Source organism: Symphodus melops, assembly GCF_947650265.1.
Source record: "Symphodus melops genome assembly, chromosome: 5".
Classification (NCBI taxonomy): domain Eukaryota; kingdom Metazoa; phylum Chordata; class Actinopteri; order Labriformes; family Labridae; genus Symphodus; species Symphodus melops.
In genome coordinates, this window is record NC_136695.1 from 22,079,627 (window position 1) to 22,099,185 (window position 19,559).

A 19,559-nucleotide genomic window follows, 5' to 3' on the forward strand; every position below is an offset into this window, starting at 1 on the left:
AAGTTTGATCAGCCTTTGAAAAGTTGTAATGTTTATTATCACCCAGCGGGTGGCAGTGTTGTGTTAAACTTCCTGGAGAGGGCGGTCCCAAGTTTGTGACGTCAGAGTTTCGATGCTTTGGCGCGATGTCGAAACAAATTTGAAAATCTTTGGCTTCAGACGGTAGGTAGAGAGGACTTTACTTAAAGTTCTAGGAAGAGAACATTGTGGCTTACGGAACAGCAGGCGCTACAGGTGAGCATGAGATTTAAAATCTGTCATATTTAAGTGTTTTTGTTCTGCGGTTTTTATCCTGTTAATAAACGTTTCAACCATGAAGTTGCGCGAGGGAAGCTAGTTAGCATGCTAATTCAGCTAGCGAGGAGTCAGTTCACAATAACAAAGCTTCAGTCGTTGTTAGAGAGACTTATAAAACATTTGCCACTTCTAATGTATTGCGTAATACTATGGTTTTTAGTCTTCTAGAAGAAGAGTTAATGATTTAGACGTTATATTGATTTGTGGCAACAGTATAATAGTACTTTAAAGCTGTTTCTGTTAAATCTTGATGGCTCAAGAAATAAGGCACATTGACCGATCCTGCAGGCAAACATTTTCTTTGTTCTGTTCTCCTCTTGACTCAGGCATGTCGTGGGACTTTTTTGTACCTGTGTGCGTGGGTGACTTGGTGAAGACCGGGGGGATCAACCAGTACGTCGTTCAGGATGTGCTGTCCCCAAAACAGCTTCCACCCTGCATCAGTAGTAAGTAGTCCTTTTTTGGAAGTTCCGAGGCTTTATCTTTGTCACACATTTTACACTGGGGTTTTTCTGTTTCTGACATAATTAGGATCTTCTCTCTCTTTTAACCAGAATTCAAGGCAGCATTAAGAAGCCAAGGCCCGTTGTGTATATTGGAGCACTTTGATACAGGCTACAGCGTGCTTCAGTAAGTATTGATCATGTGGTTGGGGCATGGCTTGTATTTTGTTGTGCTATTAAAAAAGTAATTCAATACTTTTTTTCCAGACACTGCAAGTCATTGGAGCTGGCTGTAAAAGAAGATGCTTTAGAACTACTGGTACAAGGTAACACATTTTGTGTAAAATTATAGCCCCCATAAATGCTGAGATTAAAACACTTTTTTGTTCTCCTTTCAGTGGTTAGTGGCCTTGCTGCTACTCTCCCCTCGCTTTTCGTCTCCACCTCAGTGTCTGCTGCAGAGCGCAAAGAGAACCTTAATGCGGTTAAAATGAGTGTCTACCTGCTCTGCAAGCTAACAGAGAGCCTTGAGAGTGAATCCTACAGACAGAGTATAATCACAGCACCTGGGAAGGTAACTTTTAAAAAACTAAAGCAACAACCGTTATGTGTTTAACCATTTTTTAAATGCCCACTGATGAGATTATGGCACGTTTGATGATCTACTCAAACCAAGAGATTGTGGACTCTTACCTGCTGATTGATGGGTAGTCTTGGTAGTGTGATGGAGTTTTATTGCACTGCTGTAAGGGCCCATCCACAGTTAACTTGTTGCCTTCCACAACATCTGCCTCCTCAAGAGAAATGGGACTGGCCAGTTCGGAGGTGTCAAACAATGTGTGGATGTTTGTTTCTTTTTTTTGTCTGTTGTATGAATGTGTACGTGTCAGCATGTAAGGTTCTATATGTACTTGGTCGGACAGAAATGAACTACTTTTTGGTAATCTGAGGGCATGTATATTTTAGTCAATTCACACTGTTATTTGGTTGTCAAAGATTGTTTGAGTCTGAGTCCTCTTCTTCTGAAGCCCAACTTTAAAGTGTTGTTCTCTTGCACAGGGTGGTAAAAAAGGCAAAGGTGGGGAAGGATTTCTGCAATGGGACTCTGAGAGAGAGACGGTGCTGCAGGCCCTTGTTCAGCTCCTTCAGCTGGATATCCGTTCCCTCTGGAACCTCTCCCTGGTAGAGGAAGAGTTCATCAGGTACTCTACACAGAACAAGAAGATCTGGGCAAAAGTGTCAGGATGAGCAGTCTCAATGTACTTAGCTGGTGTCATTTCCTCTACTCTTCTCCGGATCTCTGCCCAGCATTGATGGCATTGTCGCCTTAATTTGAGTTTATGTGAAAACAATCCTTTCCTCGGCCTTGATGACATCTCATTAAATCTAATTAGGTTGAAAGATCTTGGAAGTGGTTTCCATTAATTCCTCACAACCCTTTTATTTAATGCCAATCACTAAGAAATGCAGTAAATGTTGATAGTAGTTTTTAGTTATTTAGTACTGGGAGGTAATCTTAAACTCTGCCAAAATCTCTCTATAGTGGTGTGCAGGATTTACCACAACACTGGACATGTATTCTGTGTCCTGGTTACTTTTTTCTCTCAGCTGTGTGACCTGCTGTTGCTACAAACTAATTGAGAACCCGACCATCAGCCATGTCAAGAGTAAATCCACCAGAGAGGGAATAATCCACCTTCTGGGAGTGCTCATCAAGAAGTACAATCATCTCTTGGGTTAGTTTCTCAGTCACACTCTGATTGTTGGGAGAGGGAGTCCTAATGTAGTTATGCCTAATTATCTTGACGTCACTCTTACAGGAGCAAGTGTAAAGGTGATCCAGTTGTTGCAACACTTTGAACAGTTGCCACCCGTGTTTGCTCAGGCAGTGTCGGTGTGGAGCACCGAATATGGCGTCAGGGCTATCATAGGTGAAGTAATAAGGTCAGTACATGTTCTTTTGTGCTTCTTAAGTTTCCAATCAGTGTTTCTCTTTAATTCTGTTTCCAGGGTCAAAAAAACAGAAAACATTTTGTCTTGTCTCTTCAGGGAGATTGGTCAGAAGTCAAGTGAGGAGCTTGCTCGAGAGGGATCAGGGGTGAAAGCTTTTGCATCCTTCCTCTCTGAGCTTGGCACTCTGGTGCCTGAGCTCATGATGCCCAACATCAGTGTGCTCATCACACACCTGGAAGGAGAGGTACTGCCCATGTGAACACCTTCTTCCTGCTTACAGTACCACTTGTTGATCCAAGGCTCTGACTTAACAGCAGATCAAACATTTTGCAGCCAGTTTGCATGAAGCATAAACAGAGGGCAGAGAAAACACACCAGTACTGAAATATAAATTCAAAATTAAACTTGTGAACCTGTAATTCACAGATACAGAACACTGTAAGAATATAAGCCCGAACCTGTTGATTCTTCAAACAAACATCCCTATCATACGCTCAGCTTAACTGCCTTCTTTCTTCGTGCTCAGTCACATTGTGCCCAGTGATGAGACCAAGGCGAATACGAGCTCACTGGATGAGAGTTGGGTTCTTCTTGTCTTGACTGGCAGGTAATCTTGGCAGAGCAGGGGAGCGTTCCTGCTCTGCTGTAAGGGCCTGCCTACAGTAACTTGGCCCAACCCGAATTATTCCTCTGGAGTCAGAGTGGAGTGATGCTGAGGTTAAGCTGACAGTGTGTTTGTTGTGTGTGTGTGTGTGTGTGTAAGAGGCAAGAAGTTCACCCAGCTCTCTTTGCTTTCAGTAAGCGATGAGTTCCTTCTTTGGTAATCTGAGGGCACTGTCCAAAAACTTAACTGGACTTCAAGCGATGTTTACTCTTAAATATAGCGCCTCTGTTCTACTTCACATCAGACTTTTTAAAATTTCCAATAAAAACAACAATATATAAATCCTCAGCTAAGATGTCTTCAAAGAGTTTGTTGTTGTCGGTTGATATAGAGACATCCATTAATTCCCACCACTTTCTTTCCTCTAGAGCCACACGATGCGTGTTGCTGTGTGCGAGGTGCTGGGAGAGATCCTTGTGCGGGTGCTGTGTGGCGACGGGCTGGATGAATCTGGCAAAGCTGACCGTGACCGCTTCTTTGACACGATGCAGGAGCATCTCCACGACACGCACTCTCACGTCAGGGCGCGGGTGTTACAGGTCTTCACACGCATCGTCAACAGCAAGGTATGTTACCAACACACCAAACAGTATCTGTAGGCTTAGGATGTACATGTACCCGTTTGTAATACGACTCGTGATGTGTTTAGGCACTGCCTCTTTGTAGATACAGTGAGGTGATGGAGCTCGCCGTGGGACGATTGATGGACAAATCAATAAATGCAGTCAAGAGCGCCATCCAACTGTTAGCAGCGTTTATCGCACACAACCCTTATAGCTGCAAGGTGAGTTGAAGCAAAAGTAGTGGTAATGAAATGAAAGAACTTGACCCTCATAATGAACCAGAATATGTTTTTGTTCCTATCAGTTGAGCAGCGCAGATCTGAAGAACCCACTGGAGAAAGAGACGGCTAAACTCAGAGAGATGAATGAGAAAGTGAAAGGAAAAGCACCAGGTGAAGGAAACAATCAATCCGTTGGTGTTCAGTCACATTGTGCCCAGTGATGAGACCAAGGCGAATACGAGCTCACTGGATGAGAGTTGGGTTCTTCTTGTCTTGACTGGCAGGTAATCTTGGCAGAGCAGGGGAGCGTTCCTGCTCTGCTGTAAGGGCCTGCCTACAGTAACTTGGCCCTACCCGAATTATTCCTCTGGAGTCAGAGTGGAGTGATGCTGGGGTTAAGCTGACAGTGTGTTTGTCGTGTGTATGTGTGTGCGTGTGTGTAAGAGGCAAGAAGTTCACCCAGCTCTCTTTTGCTTTCAGTAAGCGATGAGTTCCTTCTTTGGTAATCTGAGGGCAGAGAGGATTTGGATTTCATTTAAAATCACATCAGAAGTTGCTTGATATTTCTTAGAGGAAGCCAGGGTTAGTAGATTTTGTGATTTCTAAATTGAGGCCGCATCTAAATATAATGAAAATGTTGAGCGCTTAACAATCAACACAGTGCAGAAGTCTGAATCACAATAAAAACAATCTATTTAAAGCACATTTTACCTGTTGGAGGAGACCCAGACGTAACAACCATGCGTCAACATGTTGATGCAGCATATTGTTGTTGCAATCCCACGCATATTTATTTTACAACTATCAGTATCCTGAATAATTTATTCATTTTCTTCCTGGCTCACTTTTTTTTTTTACTCAACATAATATTTTGATCTTTTCCCCTCTCCCTTCTGGCAGTGGCCGTCATTAAAGCATCTGAGCTGTGGGCCGCCATGGAGCCCGAGCTGCTTGTCACTGTCAGAACAGAGCTCGAGCCCACAAGTGAAGACGAGGAGAAGGAGGAGGACAACGGAGATGTAGAGGAGGATAAGGAGGAAGAGGATGACAGAGCCACTGCAGTGAAGATAGCTCAGTACCTCCGCGTCAACAAGTACAGGTGATGATGAAAAACAGCGTTTGGTCCGGCCGCAAGCTGACTCGAGCGTCACTCACCTCACCTCGGGTTTTTACCCGCCTGCACTGTCAATTAGCCAACAAGTTGATATTCATGATTTGTTTTCCTCCACAGGAACGCCGTGCGTCTTTGTGTAAGAGCGCACAGCTGCTTCCCTGAGTCTGAGATGTTCGCCTCTCTGTCTACTCTCAACCCGGAGACTTTAATGCACACGCTGGCTCTGATTTTTAAAGGTAAAGCCGGCGATCACTTCAGCTGAAGCTCGACGACCCAGATGTACTCGCCACAAGTGCTCAGATATATAAGTCCTAATGGAATTTAAATTGGACACTCTTGAGTCTGTTTTATAATATTTCCGCTTGATTAGAGTGTATGCATTTCATATTATCTGTCTCCGTCCCAGTTCATTAAACTGGACTTGTCTCTAATAGTTGCCTTTACAAGAGTGTGAGAAGAGGTTATATTGTAGAGCGTGAAACACTCAACACATTTCATAACACTGGAGTGTGACACATCCCCGCCAACACTGTGCGGCAGCTTCCAAATGATTGCAGATACACATGTTAAAATGCTCCACATATTTGATATCATTACATAAAAGAAATCGTGAAGTTGTTTCACATCATTTGTTGACGGTCATGGCATGCCCTCCTAAAATATGACTAACTTGGTATCAAGCAGTTTAGGTAGAGACTGTTTGGAAAAAGTCTGTTGCTATGCTAAGTTTGATCATGAACAAATTGTAATATGGAGCTAAAAATTGTATTAAAGAGTTGAATATAATTAAAAAAAGAAAATGAAAGTGGGATGTGTGAGCTTTCAAAAAGATTAGCTTGAATGTAATTACTGTCTAGGCAGTGTTAAGTAATTAAGCAGCAATGGACATTTTGTCCCTGATAATTATTCGTCTACATTGCTTTGTAATCCCATTTTAATTTTCCATCGTACGGGCTTTGATGTGTTCCTCAGGCTCTGACGATGACACCTCCGAGCTCAGCCAGAACCTGCCGCCAACCCCTCAGAAAGAGGGAGAGAAGGAGGGGGAGGAGGACGGGGAGCTGAAGAAGCAGGAGATGTTGGTTCAGTATCTAAGGGACACAGAAACCTTCGCCTTACAAGTGGAGAGAGCAATCTCTGTCATTAACTCCATGCTCTACTGGAAAACCACTTCAGGTAGAGGGCAACACTCAGATCTGTTCTACGTAAATACGACCATGTAATACGGGAAGGACCCACACATCTTTTCATGTTTGATGACTGACTGCTCTTGTCTTAGTGGTCCAGGAGGCGGTGCAGTTTTGTGTCACTGTGTGCGAGTTCAGCGTTGCCAACTCTGTGAGCGGTGTGAGGAAAATGCTGCCTCTGGTCTGGTCAACTGACGCTGCAATTAAAGACGCTGTGGTTAATGCGTACAGACGCCTGTATCTGAACCCGCATGGAGACACCGTCAGGTCTGTGATTCACACACACAGAACAACAACAGTCCACAAATCAAGATGTTTCAGTCCTGAGACTTAAAGTGAACTTTGGCCTCACTCTTTAGTAAAGACCATCTCATTCTTTTCTAAAAGTGTACCTGATGCAAGTGTTGGTTTGTGCTTATTTATCCCTTCTGTGTATTGAGTTTTAAATGTATGTTTAAGAAACTAACAGTTATTTAGTTTCTTTGATTGTGAGTTCAGTTTAAAATCACAGTACTGTCGTGTTGTCGACTCAAAGTGTCCGTCACGTTTCTTTAATTAGGATGAAAGCCCAGACTCTCGTGGACAGCCTGTCTGAACTGATGGTGGATGCATCTCTGGGTACGATCCAGTGTCTTGAGGAAATAGTGAGTAGCTGTAATTACTCAAATTTGGCTCATTCCTGTGTATGGAGGACGTGTTCGCACCAGGCGTAAATGTATCATGAACGCTTTTGTTTCCTTGTTGTCGACTGTATTCTTTTGAGTCAATAACGTCGTAATCCAACATGTGGGAACTCTTCATCAAACATGTTTCTTTTGGTTCCCTCAGGTTCAGGAGTTCTTTGGCAGTACAAGTAATCTCCAGTCCACTGTGGTGCAGGTCTTGTGGGAGAGGTTTACTGGCAAACGAGACACTGATAACCTCCACAGGCGAGCGGCGGTGTTGCTGCTGGGCATGGCTACACGGTAAGACACAGAACTTTGAGCATGTTCAGGAGAAATCAGCTTCCTATACCTTAATGAGGAAAGGTTCAAAAGACTCGAGTTTTTCTCTCTTCTTGCGTTGGACATGTTGTTCTGTGTGCAGCAAACCACAGACATCTGTCAATCATTAAGAGCATCCTGTTGACGGAGAATCTCACCTGAAGGTTCGAAATGAAGAACATTTGCATCATTGATCTCTATATCAATAGAGCTCACTTACAACTGTCATCACTGTTTTTAGCACATGTTCCATCTACTCCATCAAAGTATGTTTACATTCAGTTGAACATGACTTACAAATGTCGCGGTTAATTTCTGACTAGTTGGAATGTTTAAGTTAAGTTTTGATATACCGTTTATATTATTAGCTTTTATATTTATCACATTTTTAGTGCTTTTGTTTTCCATTGTTTTGTTACTAACTTTGTGTGTTTGATGTCCTGCTGCTATAACTCCACGATTCCCCAGCTTAGGATCAATAAAACACGTCAGTCTATTTTAAAACTCAACGAAAATAAGAATCGGGGTAAAAAAAGTGAATAAGAAACTAAAACAAAAAAAAAGGTATCATACGGTAAATTTCAATCTACTTTGGGTTTGGGTTCAGTATTTTGTTGAATAGGGAGAAGCATAAAGAAAACAACACTTAGAATTAAACGGGTATTAATAGGTTTTAAAGCAGTTGGACCTTTTTAAGTCACTTGAAGCTTCTTATCTGTCTTAAATAGAGTTGGTGTCAATCATTGTTTGAGGTCCAATGCTGATTGTCAGTGGTATACGTAAATACTTGATGATTAGAAAAGTTAATGTTGTAATATTTAGAAGACAAGTTTAAACCTGAGTTTCACAGATCCTGATAAGAACGACTTTGCAAACAGGATTTAATGAGTTTAGTCCAGCTCCTGCTTCACTCTCGTGGAAAGAATCATGGTCAATTAAATGTAATATACCCATCAACTTGTTTCTCTGCCAGTACATGAAACAAACTCTTTAAAAAAAAAAAAAAAAACATTATGTAAAATCTGCTCTATTCCTCACAGCATGGAGGCACTTCCTCTTACGCGTTGGTTCTGCCTCAGCTACTTGATATTCAGCAGACCTTCTCATTAGTCACGAAACAAGCTCGTCCTCGACTGCTCTTCATTGTAATCTAAGTCACGACCATAAAACTAGGCTCCTTGCCAGTGCCTTTCACTGTGTGTGTGCATATATATATATATATATCTTTTTTTTTTTTTTTTTTTTAACCCTCAATCTACCTCAAAGACTGCTGCTGCTGTGGGGAAGAGCAAGTGCAGGGGAGAGAGAGAGTGAAGAGAGACTATCTGCAGTCCACCCACACCACAGCCTCTCTTCATCCAGTCAGCAGCATTCATAACCTATTAATTCCTCTGTGCTTCTCCTAACCTCCTCCTCCTACATGCATTATCTGGGCAGCAGCTTAGCAATGGCAAGGCCAGCACGCAGAGGCCTGGGTGACGCTGGGCAGAAATGTTAATGCTTCACTTTGCATGATGACTTGGACATTTAGGAATATAAAATCTTTACATCCAACCCTCCTGTGTTTGTGAACGTGAACAGGGCAGAGAGGGAGGTGGTCCTCAGTAATCTGGACACCCTCTGCTCAGTGGCTCTGGGTGAAAAAGTGACTGAAGACTTCCTTCTAGCCAGAGACGCAGTTTTCACCATCTGCAGCATCACCGACCATGTCAGGGTAAGAAGTGACTGTGTGCATTCACTTTCTAAGTATTTATTTCATACCAGAGGGAAACATGGACTTCAGCCTGTTGAATGCACATCCACCATTAACTCCTGGTCATCTTCACTTTGTGTGACCTTGTGATAACTGTCCTCTATCAGAAAAATGCAAACCCATGATGGACATTTCTTTAAATCACATTTTGAGATCCAGTGAAATCTACAATAGTCTAAATATCTACCAGTATGTGCAGCAGGTAATCTGCCTCTGACTAATGGCCAGAGGATGACTTTGAAGTCAAAGTGGCAGAGGGCTTCAGCACAAAGTTAACCACATGCACTGTGTCCACTAGCAATCCAAAGGCGCTCCATTCAGACTACCACAGGACCATCAGCTCTTCACTTGCCTCACTCAGGCCCTCGCTGAAGGTGAGTAAGAGACCCGTTTCTGTCGTGTACAGGTGTCTTGTTTCTTTGTCCTCAGCTTCACAGTGCTCGGTTGTTTGGTCTGACTGAGTCTGTCGGTGCTTACTTCAGGTGTGGTGATGGAAGACCCATACTGGCAGAGCTTCATGGAGCAGGCCGTCCGTCTCATCTACTTCCTGGCTGAGTCACCTGACCAGCTGTGCTCCCGGCTGCTCCAGCGCAGCGCGCGCCTCTTGATGGATCAGATCGCAGAAGGTGGAGAAGTCAACAAGGACGCCAGCCAAATGCAAGATGGATCTCAAGAGTCCGCCGAGCAAGGTGAACAAGGTGAGCACCAAGCTGCATCTGTCTACAGGGACACAGTGAAGCCGTCTGCAGTGCTTTATAACGTTACTCTGTCACGTGTGCCATTCTCCCGCAGTGAACTGCGTGTGTCTGGCCCAGCTGTTGGCTCTGTGTGGCTGCGTGGCGTTCTGGCAGGTGTCACACCTTGAGCGCAGTGTGAGCGCAGAGCTGCGGAGGAGGAGAGGGGAGACAGAGGAGAGGGAGGAGAAGGAAAAAGGCCCGTCCAGCAAAGCAAAGGTAAGATACATGCTGCACAGGTGAAGAGACCCCTTTTTACAGAAGACTTCAAATCATTGTCCTCCCCTGTGTGTTCTCTGAACCATTCTAGGCATTTAAAGGTCCCACGTGCTCTAATGTCAGGATTATATAATCAAAACGATCAACTAATCAATCTTTGCAACGTCATGCTTAATTGTTCTATTTTATTTTACACTGAAACTCTCCTGTCGGCACTTATTTTGAGTTGTCTATTTTTAAATCTTTTCCTACATTCATGATGAAAAACAAAGAGGAAGGCGCGCTGTAGGTGAGTCCCAGCAGGAGGGCTTGATGAGTTCCGTATCAGTGACACAGCCAGATGAGTGATGTCTCTGAATCTGTTCAGCCCATCAGGGAACTGAATGATAATCAACTCCTCAATTAGCACGAGAAGTTTTTCATCTACTGTTTGTTGCCTGAGAGCGAGTGGAACAAATATGGGATGTCATGTGGTAAAGAGGTTTTAGGTAATGAACATAAAAAATGGTACACTAGTGATGTGGAAAGACTGACCATCCAATAACATGCCACTATTGTAGCCGTTTTAGGTACATTGTCAGTACTTTATATTAAAAAGGTGATCATGGAAGTCTCATTTAACATCCCTTTAAGTCTCATAAAGCTACAGAGTGACTTTTCCTTTGTTGATGCACATTTTACTAGCTCTTTAATTGTTTTCATGCATATTTGTTCTACACTTATATTTTTATCTTTTAATTTTTTGCACTGTTTTTCTTCTGCTATCCTGCTTTGCTGCTGTAACACTGTAAACTTCTCCCCTTGCGAGTTGAATAAAGGATTATTTTATCTTAGACCCTGCAGGACATTGATTGGTATGGTGCTGTTAAAAGCAGGACAGTATATTGGCTTCAGTGTAAACGTGGACAGCAGACAAACAAAAACAAACCTTTTATTGTCACCATCCTTGGACTCGACCTCGACAACTTGTGCTGCTTGTGTCAGTTCTTCTACATGCAAACATATGACCTCCTTAATGAGAGATAAAGGCCCATCTCCTTTGTATAGAACTAGCTCAGTGGTTAGTTCACCTACACTGTGTCCACATGCTGTTGTCCTCAAAGTGGGCAGCCGCGGCTTGAATCCAACCTGTTGCTCCTTTCTTTCAGGTTCTCACCTACTCTCACTCTCTCAGATCTCCTCGACTCTATTCACTGAATATATATTTTTATACGTTTTTCCTTGCAGCAAGCAGCCAATGAGAGTGCTATGGAGGAGGAGCTGGGGTTGATGGGTGCCTCTGCTGAAGACACGGAGGCTGAACTCATCAGAAAGATCTGCGAGACTGAATTACTCGCTGGTAAGAATATCTCCTTCTCTGGCCTAACAATATGCTGCCTTTTTAAAGATTTTTGATATCAACATGTTTTCACATTTGACACCCTCTCCCCTCCCTCTTGCCTCTTGTCTGTTTTAGAGGAGAACCAGCTGAGTGCATTCCTTCCCCTGCTGGTGAGAGTCTGCAGCTCCCCAGGCCGCTATTCCCACCCACAGCTCACCACAGCGGCCTGTCTGGCTCTCTCTCAGTTCATGATGATAAGGTAAACACACGTCGTATCTAATATTCTTCCATCATACCTACAGTATAAACGGACCCATTTGAGAGCTAGTTATAAAGCACTGTAATGGAGTTTTGCAGTTGCTTCAGTTTTGTGTCCATTTCATTCATGTATGTGAGTGGAAGTAAAATAAGAGAACGCCTCTGTGTGCACACATCCGCACAACTCAAAGACATCATGGTGGTCTAACTGTCCTTTTCACTGCAATAGTTTTAGTTGTTGGGCAAAAAAAAGTGACAATGTACAGTGAGCAGGATTTGTACTCGACCTGAAAGGCTTCCTCCAACCAACCAATATTCTGCTTCTCCTGCTCCTCTTTAGTATTTTTCTGTGTGAGACGGAGAAATAAAAAAAAAAAACATGTTTTAATTTTCTCAGCCCATCAGCCTGTGAAGAAAACATCCGTCTCATGTTCACCGTGCTCGAGCGCTCTGCTCTTCCTGTGGTCAGGGCCAATGCCATCATCGCCCTGGGAGACCTCACCGTCCGTTTTCCAAACATCTTGGAGCCTTGGACTCAGAATCTTTATGCCAGGTAATGTCATGATGTATGCAGTGAATCATTAATTAGCAGCACTATTAAAAAAAAAAAAAAAAAGAACATTTTAGTCATTCTAGTAGTGGATCCTCCTCCTCTTATTGACGTGCTAATGAATGTAGCACTTATTAGTTCTACATGGAGCCGTGTCTGGGATGAATTTGCACAACGGGAACACACTCCTTGTTCTACTTCTCATATCTGGGCAGAATTATCTGAGGTGGTGCTAAGCTCATGATGCAGCAGCTGTCCTTGCCAGTTTAGCTGGAGGATCGCTTCCTTGTGTGTTTAAGATATTTGTTGATGTTTATGAGACATCTGGCTAAACACTCCAGACTGGCCTTGTATTGCCACAAGAATAGACTCCCTTCTTCCGCTCGTGTCACACCATCACTTGGCTTGTTCGATGCGTCTGTTGGAGCGCTGTGCTCATCCTTATCTTATAGTTGACTATTCAAGATTCAGCACCCAGTTGTTGAATTTTTTTTATTTATTTTTTTAATGCAGGATTTATTTTAAAGGTTTCTTTTATAACAGTTTACTGCATTGACCTCGTCTGCCTCATCCGACCTGATTGCACAACCTGAACCCCCTCACACCGCACTCTGCTGTTTGTTAGTGGTTGCTGGAGGCTTTCACGCAGTGAGTGTTTTAAAACAGTGACGTGCAGATAAAGTTTGGGGAGGAGAATTGAACCATCGACAGGCTCGTACACAGTCCCTACATCCTGTGAGTCAGACTTCACGCACATTAACTCTCTTTCCCATCACATACGCATTATCATGTACGTCAATTTTTTTCATTTTTTTTTTTCAACCAATATCATAAAGCACAGCCTACGCCTGGTGGCTCAGCCAAGTGGGTGTAATGTGAATGACATTTCATCAAAGGCAACATCTCTCCCCTCTGCTCGTACACTTAAGCCGTCTCCCACCAGCAGCAACACGTCTCGGTGTGTTACTGCCGTCACTGAGGTGTAACGGCTGTCACTAAGCTCCACTGAGCTACAAGATGGGAAAAGTTGACTCTTTCCTTGAGACTTCATAGATTAACAAACTTTAGAGATTATCTGTTCTGATCTGATATCTGACTTGAGTTCTGACCGCTGCGTTTGCCATGGAAACCAGCAAGTGCTTTATGGCCATACAGGAAACCCACCACTCCCCCAGTCCTGCACTGGGGCGGCGACTTGACCCGGGTTAGACAAAGGAGCTGTTAGACAACGAACAACTTAATTATTAGTGTGTTACAGATTGTGACTAGGACCAATGACTCTTGTGCTGTAATTACACGGGACGGCTGAATGAGCAGGAGGGGATAATTATCAAGTGGAGTCACAGGGCTGACGCCTCTAGGTTTCATTAAAAACACTTAATGGTTTCTGTTTCTCATGCACTTAGTTGCGCCTCTCCTCAGCAGCCAACTAAGAGGCAGAAGTTTCTGTTTTTGATGAAGTGTGGTTTTAATTATAATGGCTGATAAAGTGCACAATGAGGGGTTTCTGACGTGTGAAACACTGTTCTTTTTTTTCTTTTTCTTTTTCCAATGCCGCAGTTCTCTTCTACTGTTTTCTACCTGATAAGTCTTTCATAGTGTTCCCTAATTGTCTCCCACACACCAACACCTCCACTGTTCTTCAGGCTGCTGCCCTGGAGCCTCCTGATAAGCGTGCTAAGAATTAATTACCCCGTTCATTGCTGTTGTAAGCCCCTGTATTGGCATGTGGAGGTGCCATGTACAAGTGTCTGATCCTTTGCCAAAGAGTCGTGCTCTCTGGTAAAAATGAGGAATGGTTAATGAGTTTCTTTTGTTCTGGGCTTGTAGGAGTGGGTAAGACTAAATGGGTCTTCTTATGCTATCAGATCGCCCTGCCACAGCCTGTCCAATGCCTTTGTGCTAAAGCCCAGGCGGTGGCTGTTGTTTTGGTTACTAAGCCCATCTCGGTGAAACCAGTCTTTGCAGAAAGCTTCATTGACAAGGACGGAGAAATGATGAATGTGGAGGTGGCAGAAATGTTTTACCTCCTCACTTCATGACATGAAATATCCATCTGCACAGGAACCGTAAACATTTATCGTAAGCGTGGGCGTTATCCATTTCTTCATGATATCATACCGTCTTGCCACCATCGGGCTATATGATGGAATAAAAAAAATACATTTAAAATAAATGTATATTATCTTGTGTGGTTTTAACATTACATGTGACTGTACGGCAACGTAAGCTACATTCGAGTCTTTACCATTTAAACAGTTGATAAATGAAATGTAACCAAACCGTCCAACCACTGAAGAGTATTATATCCGTGTACGACTGCAAAGTGAATAACATTTCCAGCTATACTGGATATTTAATGCTAATTAGTCTTCACAGGAAAGGTAGAAAAAGAATAGTGCAGTCATTTCCCCCTCTGTTGTCGTCCAGGCTCAGTGACGAGGTGGCTTCAGTGCGACAGACAGCTGTGACAGTTCTGACTCAGCTGGTGCTTAAAGACGTCCTCAAGGTCAAAGGACAAGTCAGCGAGGTGGCCGTGCTGCTAATTGACCCTGAGCCTCACATTACCAGCCTGGCACTGAACTTCTTCAACGAGCTGGCCTCCAAGGTGCGTGCTCACACACACACCACACCACACCACACACACACACACACACACCACACACACACACACACACACACACACACACACACACACACACACACACACACACACACAATGACTGACTAATTGGAAGGTTTTCACTCTCTTTGGTCGGTTTCCATCAGGACAACGCGATCTACAACCTGCTCCCTGACATCATCAGCCGCCTGTCGGACCCCGAGAGAGGCATGACCTCGGAGGACTTCAACACCATTATGAAGTGAGTTTCATTGTCTGGTTTCATCTGTCCGTGGAGGACATTTCCATACTGAGCACAACTCTGCAGGTTCATATCGTGACTTGTTGAAGCTTTCCCCAGAAACTTGTGAGCTTTGCTATTTTGGGAGCTTTGTTTAGAGGCTGTGTTGTTTGTTTGTGTGTCCTCAGACAACTCTTCTCCTACATCACTAAGGAGAGGCAGACTGAGTCTCTGGTGGAGAAACTCTGTCAGCGCTTCAGGACTGCCAAGTGAGTACATCTCCACCTCCATTTCTCTTCACATCTCTGACCTGCTTTTTTTCCTTTTTTTTTTTTTTTTTTTCCCTTTGTTTTCCCGCTCCTTTCTGAGCGGCAGTATTCCATTCATGTGAGATGGAGGGGCGGATGCATGGGTAATTAGTGGGTGTGAAGAGAAAAAAGAAGACAATCAAAGAGGTCACGGTGCATTTCACCTGTCACATCTCCTCCGACATCTTGTTCTCTCATTTGATAATGGAAACACTCTCCCAATGAAGTTGGGGAATGTAGCCTGAACAAGCGACCGAGCCAGGCTTCCTCTGACTCATACTGCATCCGTACTCCAGGGAAGGACATTTTACATTACACAATGCTAAAGTGAATTTAGAAAACTAGGCTTCAGGAAAATGAGATTTTGTCCAAATGCCAGGAGGAAGCTTTATACGTGAGTAATGAGGTCTGTTGTGGAGGATCAGAAATGTCCAGTCAACAGGGGGAAAAGCTGCATAGAAATGTTGTCCATAATTGTGGCCTCTGGCACATTTTAATGCCACTATAGCATCTTAAATATCGCTAACGTACATTCTTCCTAATATAGTGCTGCAGGATGTCCCGTTGTGTCATGTTTTATTTTTAAAACCTGATTTGGAGCAATGCATGTTTATATAATTGGTGTGTGACAAAATCTACTGAAGCGTTCTTAAGCAGTAAAAAGACATTTTGAGGTTGAAGCTTAGCCTACATATTTTCTCTCATGACAAACCTTCGGCTTCAAGAGCCTAGAACTCACAGCGTACCTCCACCTGCGTGATACAGTTCACTGTGTGGTTACAGCTACCTGTGTATTCTATGAAAACAAAGGTTGTCAGATGGACCTCGGTGAATCGTGGGCTGTTTGACAGGCAGCTGATGCTCATGGAAACTCTTTCCATTTTCTAGTTTGAAATCAGGTTTATGTGAATCTCTCTCTCTCTCCCTCCTCAGGACGGAGCGTCAGTGGTGTGACTTGGCCATGTCTCTATCTCTCCTGTCCATGTGCGAGCGTGGTTTCAAAAGGCTACAGGAGTGCTGGGAATGTTACAGTGACAAGTTAACTGAGCCTGGAGTCTACCAACCTCTCCTCTCCATCACCGCAAAGCTCCGCCGCGGGGCCAAACCCCAGTTTAAGGTGCAACATACGATCCTTGGTTCAAAGTAGATGAGTCTTTTTATTTGGCTGCAGTCTGATAGCCGCCTTTGTCCCCGCAGGCTCAGGTAGATGAGTTTGAAAAACGTCTGACTGCTGTTCACACACGTGGCCTGGAGAATGTTGAGAGTCCAGAGATGGATGCGGAGAACCCAAAAGAAGGCGGATCCACTGAGAAGACGGTCATGCGTACACCTGTGCCAGCCAGAGGCCAGCAGAGACCAAAGAGAGGTCAGAACTCACAAAAAATGTTTTTCCATTTGATTTTTCCAATGTTTTCCATTAAAACATTGAGTTATGTTTGTTTCAAATCTAAAAATGTTCTTGTGTCAGCTCAAGCAAAGCCTTCAGCTTCTAGTCGAGGCGATGACAGTTTCGTGACACCTCAGAGGTCTCGCAAGTCCAAAAAACCTGTGATCACCTTCAGCAGTGACGAAGAGGAGGATGAAGGTGAGTGCTTCCCTCATCAAGGATTCCTCTACCTTTTTTGTGTAGCTTTTTCTTTTTGACAATTGATCTGTTGTAAGTAAAAGATCTTTAATCTGTGTTTAAGGAACACATTTATTTAATATTGGATAGAACAAATTATTTTACCATTCATTTAGCAGAAGAGCATCAGAGTGTTTAAATGAACAGCTTTAGCTGATCCATTTATCGACTTTATAAAACTTAGAAAACATGACTAAAGTTAGTTTGAGATGTTCAGTAACTCCAACACAGGACGAAGCGTCGCACAGTCCCACTTTGAAAACTGGGAAAAATACATTCCAATTAAAAACAATGATTCAGGATTCTTGCCAAACACTTTTTCTGATTCCTCTTGTTGACCAATGAAATGAGTTTCTGCTGTAGGTCTTTGTCATTGTAGCAGGAGTCATTTCCACTCTGTCTAATCAATACCACACAGTTCTGGGTGTGTGGCGCTCTGGAGGACCGATGTGCACCAGTCGCTCTGAATCAGAGTGAACCGTGTGCTGCTAATCCACGAGCTGATGGATCAATTTGATGAGAACTTTCTGGGAAAGAAATCTACAGTTGATAAACATTTATAAAGAATTAATAGAAAAATAAGATATTATATTGAGATACTGAGATAGTTATGATTCCTTCATTCAGAGGATAACACCATAACAATCACAATCATTCTCAATTGTTTTTTTACATTAAACCAAAAAAAAAAAAGTCCAAACATGAGACAGCTGGTCTGTCCCTCAGACTCCCTCACTTCCAGTCTTCAGCATGTCTAACTGCTTCAAGCTCAGAGAGCCTGCCTCATGTGCAGACCTTACAAAGGAGCCGCTTGAGAAGGCTGTGCAGCACAAATGAACTCTGTGAAAAGCTTTTGTGGTTCTTCTTTGACACATCTTGGAGTGCGTGTCTTTTCTTTTGATAGCGTCTTGTCCTCTTTTTCTTTCCCTCAGACGCTGTCATGGAGGAAAACGAGACCCCTAAAGTGACCACGCCCATCGCCCGCACGTCCAGACGAGCTCGCCTCAGAAACTGATCCGTGTTCTGCTTTCTTTCAGTTTTGTTTCCTGTTCACCTTTTTTTTTATCTGACGCATACATTTTTAACAACTTTTTACTTTTTAACTTCTCTGTATATTTTTAAAGATATTTGTAATTTTAGTCTGATGTTTTGATGACATTTAATGTCGAGGTGATTTTAATAAACCTGCTTGTTGTTTTGATAAGAACTCTACAGCTGTCTGTCTCTGTTTGAGCCACTCACCGTCTCTGCGCGCTGAAGCCTGACACGCACAGATGTGTGAAGGGCCGGGTGTCTGCTGGGTCAAGTGAATTTATACTGTCATTACAGGCAGCTTTGAATGTCGGCTCGTTCGTTGTTTGGACAGCGATGTTTAATGGGTCGTCACAGCTTGCTGGGACAGCGTTACTGCCCTCCGTGCTTCTCCACTACATTTTCCTCCACTTGTTAAAACACCTATCCAATCAGTTTTCTGTCTTTATCACACGAGAAACTTTCTATTTCTGCATCTTTATTTACTTTTTTCTTTCTTCTGTCTGACACATTTGCTGTTGCCTAGTTGGCCGCCTCTCTTCTCTTGTAATCAATGTCTTTTGTAGGGCTCTCTCCCTCCCATCCTCCTCCTCCTACTCACCGTCGCTTACTTTCCCTCTCACAGCCCTCCTCTCCTGCATGCTAGTTTACCCCCCCTCCCCTTCCATATCGCTAATCTCTCTCCTTTTCGCCTACTCCCTCTCCCACACGCTGTCCTCTCCGAAAAAGATGAGAGGGGTACATTTCTGTAACTGTGATTGATATGTTATGTAAAGACACTTGCCAACAACTGGCTAACAGTGTGATTGCAGCAGCACTTAGGTTTTTATCTGAGGATAAATTGGAGTTAAATGTTTTCCGTGGGTGTTTAGTACGCAAATACGAGTAAATTTTTCCCAGTTTATATCTACTGAGCTGGAAAAAGAAGTCTGCTTGCTAGAAAGCGTGCAGATCCTTTCAATATTTCAGAGACCATATTCTCTTCCTGTATCTGACATCTCTCTAATTGCTGTGATTTATTTACTTGAAATAATCAGAGGCTGCTGAACTCTGTGTTGAATCATGCAGCTCCTGCAAGTGTTGTAATTTGGCGGCGGGGGGCAAAGGGAGCAGATGGCACTGACAGACTGTAACTTACCCAACAGAGAGGGGAGGTCAGGACATGCTGGGAAAGACCACGGAGACAATGAGGACAGAGAGAGGAGTATTAAGTATAGAGCAAAATGCATCATTCTGATTAAGGCTTGACACAAAGCATGTGACTGGTCAGTCGCTGGTCTCATTGATGCGTTGACCACTGTCCTGTGACCTTGCCTTGTGGCATCTTTATGGATCGCAGAGGGCACAGCAAACATAGTCACCTTGGCAATGACAATGACTCTTCTCAAAGCTATGACATCACTCCAAAGAAAAAGAAGATGAGGAGGAGGAAGATGGAAAAGGGGGGGGGGGGACATCTCTGGCTCTACAAAACCTCTGCAGCATCCCAGCT

At 43.5% G+C, this 19,559-nt stretch overlaps 1 protein-coding gene across 1 annotated transcript; it reads left to right on the plus strand.

Moving 5' to 3' along the window:
• The first annotated feature begins 39 nt into the window (after positions 1 to 39).
• ncapd2 (non-SMC condensin I complex, subunit D2) lies at positions 40 to 18,242 on the plus strand. Its single transcript, XM_079343351.1, has 32 exons — positions 40 to 234; positions 624 to 743; positions 852 to 927; positions 1,008 to 1,066; positions 1,139 to 1,314; positions 1,800 to 1,942; positions 2,349 to 2,476; positions 2,561 to 2,684; positions 2,790 to 2,937; positions 3,726 to 3,923; positions 4,007 to 4,141; positions 4,225 to 4,312; positions 5,042 to 5,240; positions 5,373 to 5,491; positions 6,228 to 6,431; positions 6,535 to 6,709; positions 7,002 to 7,086; positions 7,271 to 7,407; positions 9,007 to 9,139; positions 9,477 to 9,552; positions 9,661 to 9,876; positions 9,971 to 10,131; positions 11,359 to 11,470; positions 11,588 to 11,711; positions 12,108 to 12,263; positions 14,691 to 14,868; positions 15,030 to 15,124; positions 15,292 to 15,372; positions 16,345 to 16,528; positions 16,609 to 16,777; positions 16,880 to 16,996; positions 17,968 to 18,242. The coding sequence occupies exons 2-32, from the start codon at positions 626 to 628 to the stop codon at positions 18,048 to 18,050; spliced, it is 4,197 nt and encodes a 1,398-aa protein (XP_079199477.1). The 5' UTR covers positions 40 to 234; positions 624 to 625; the 3' UTR covers positions 18,051 to 18,242.
• Positions 18,243 to 19,559: the final 1,317 nt, after the last annotated feature.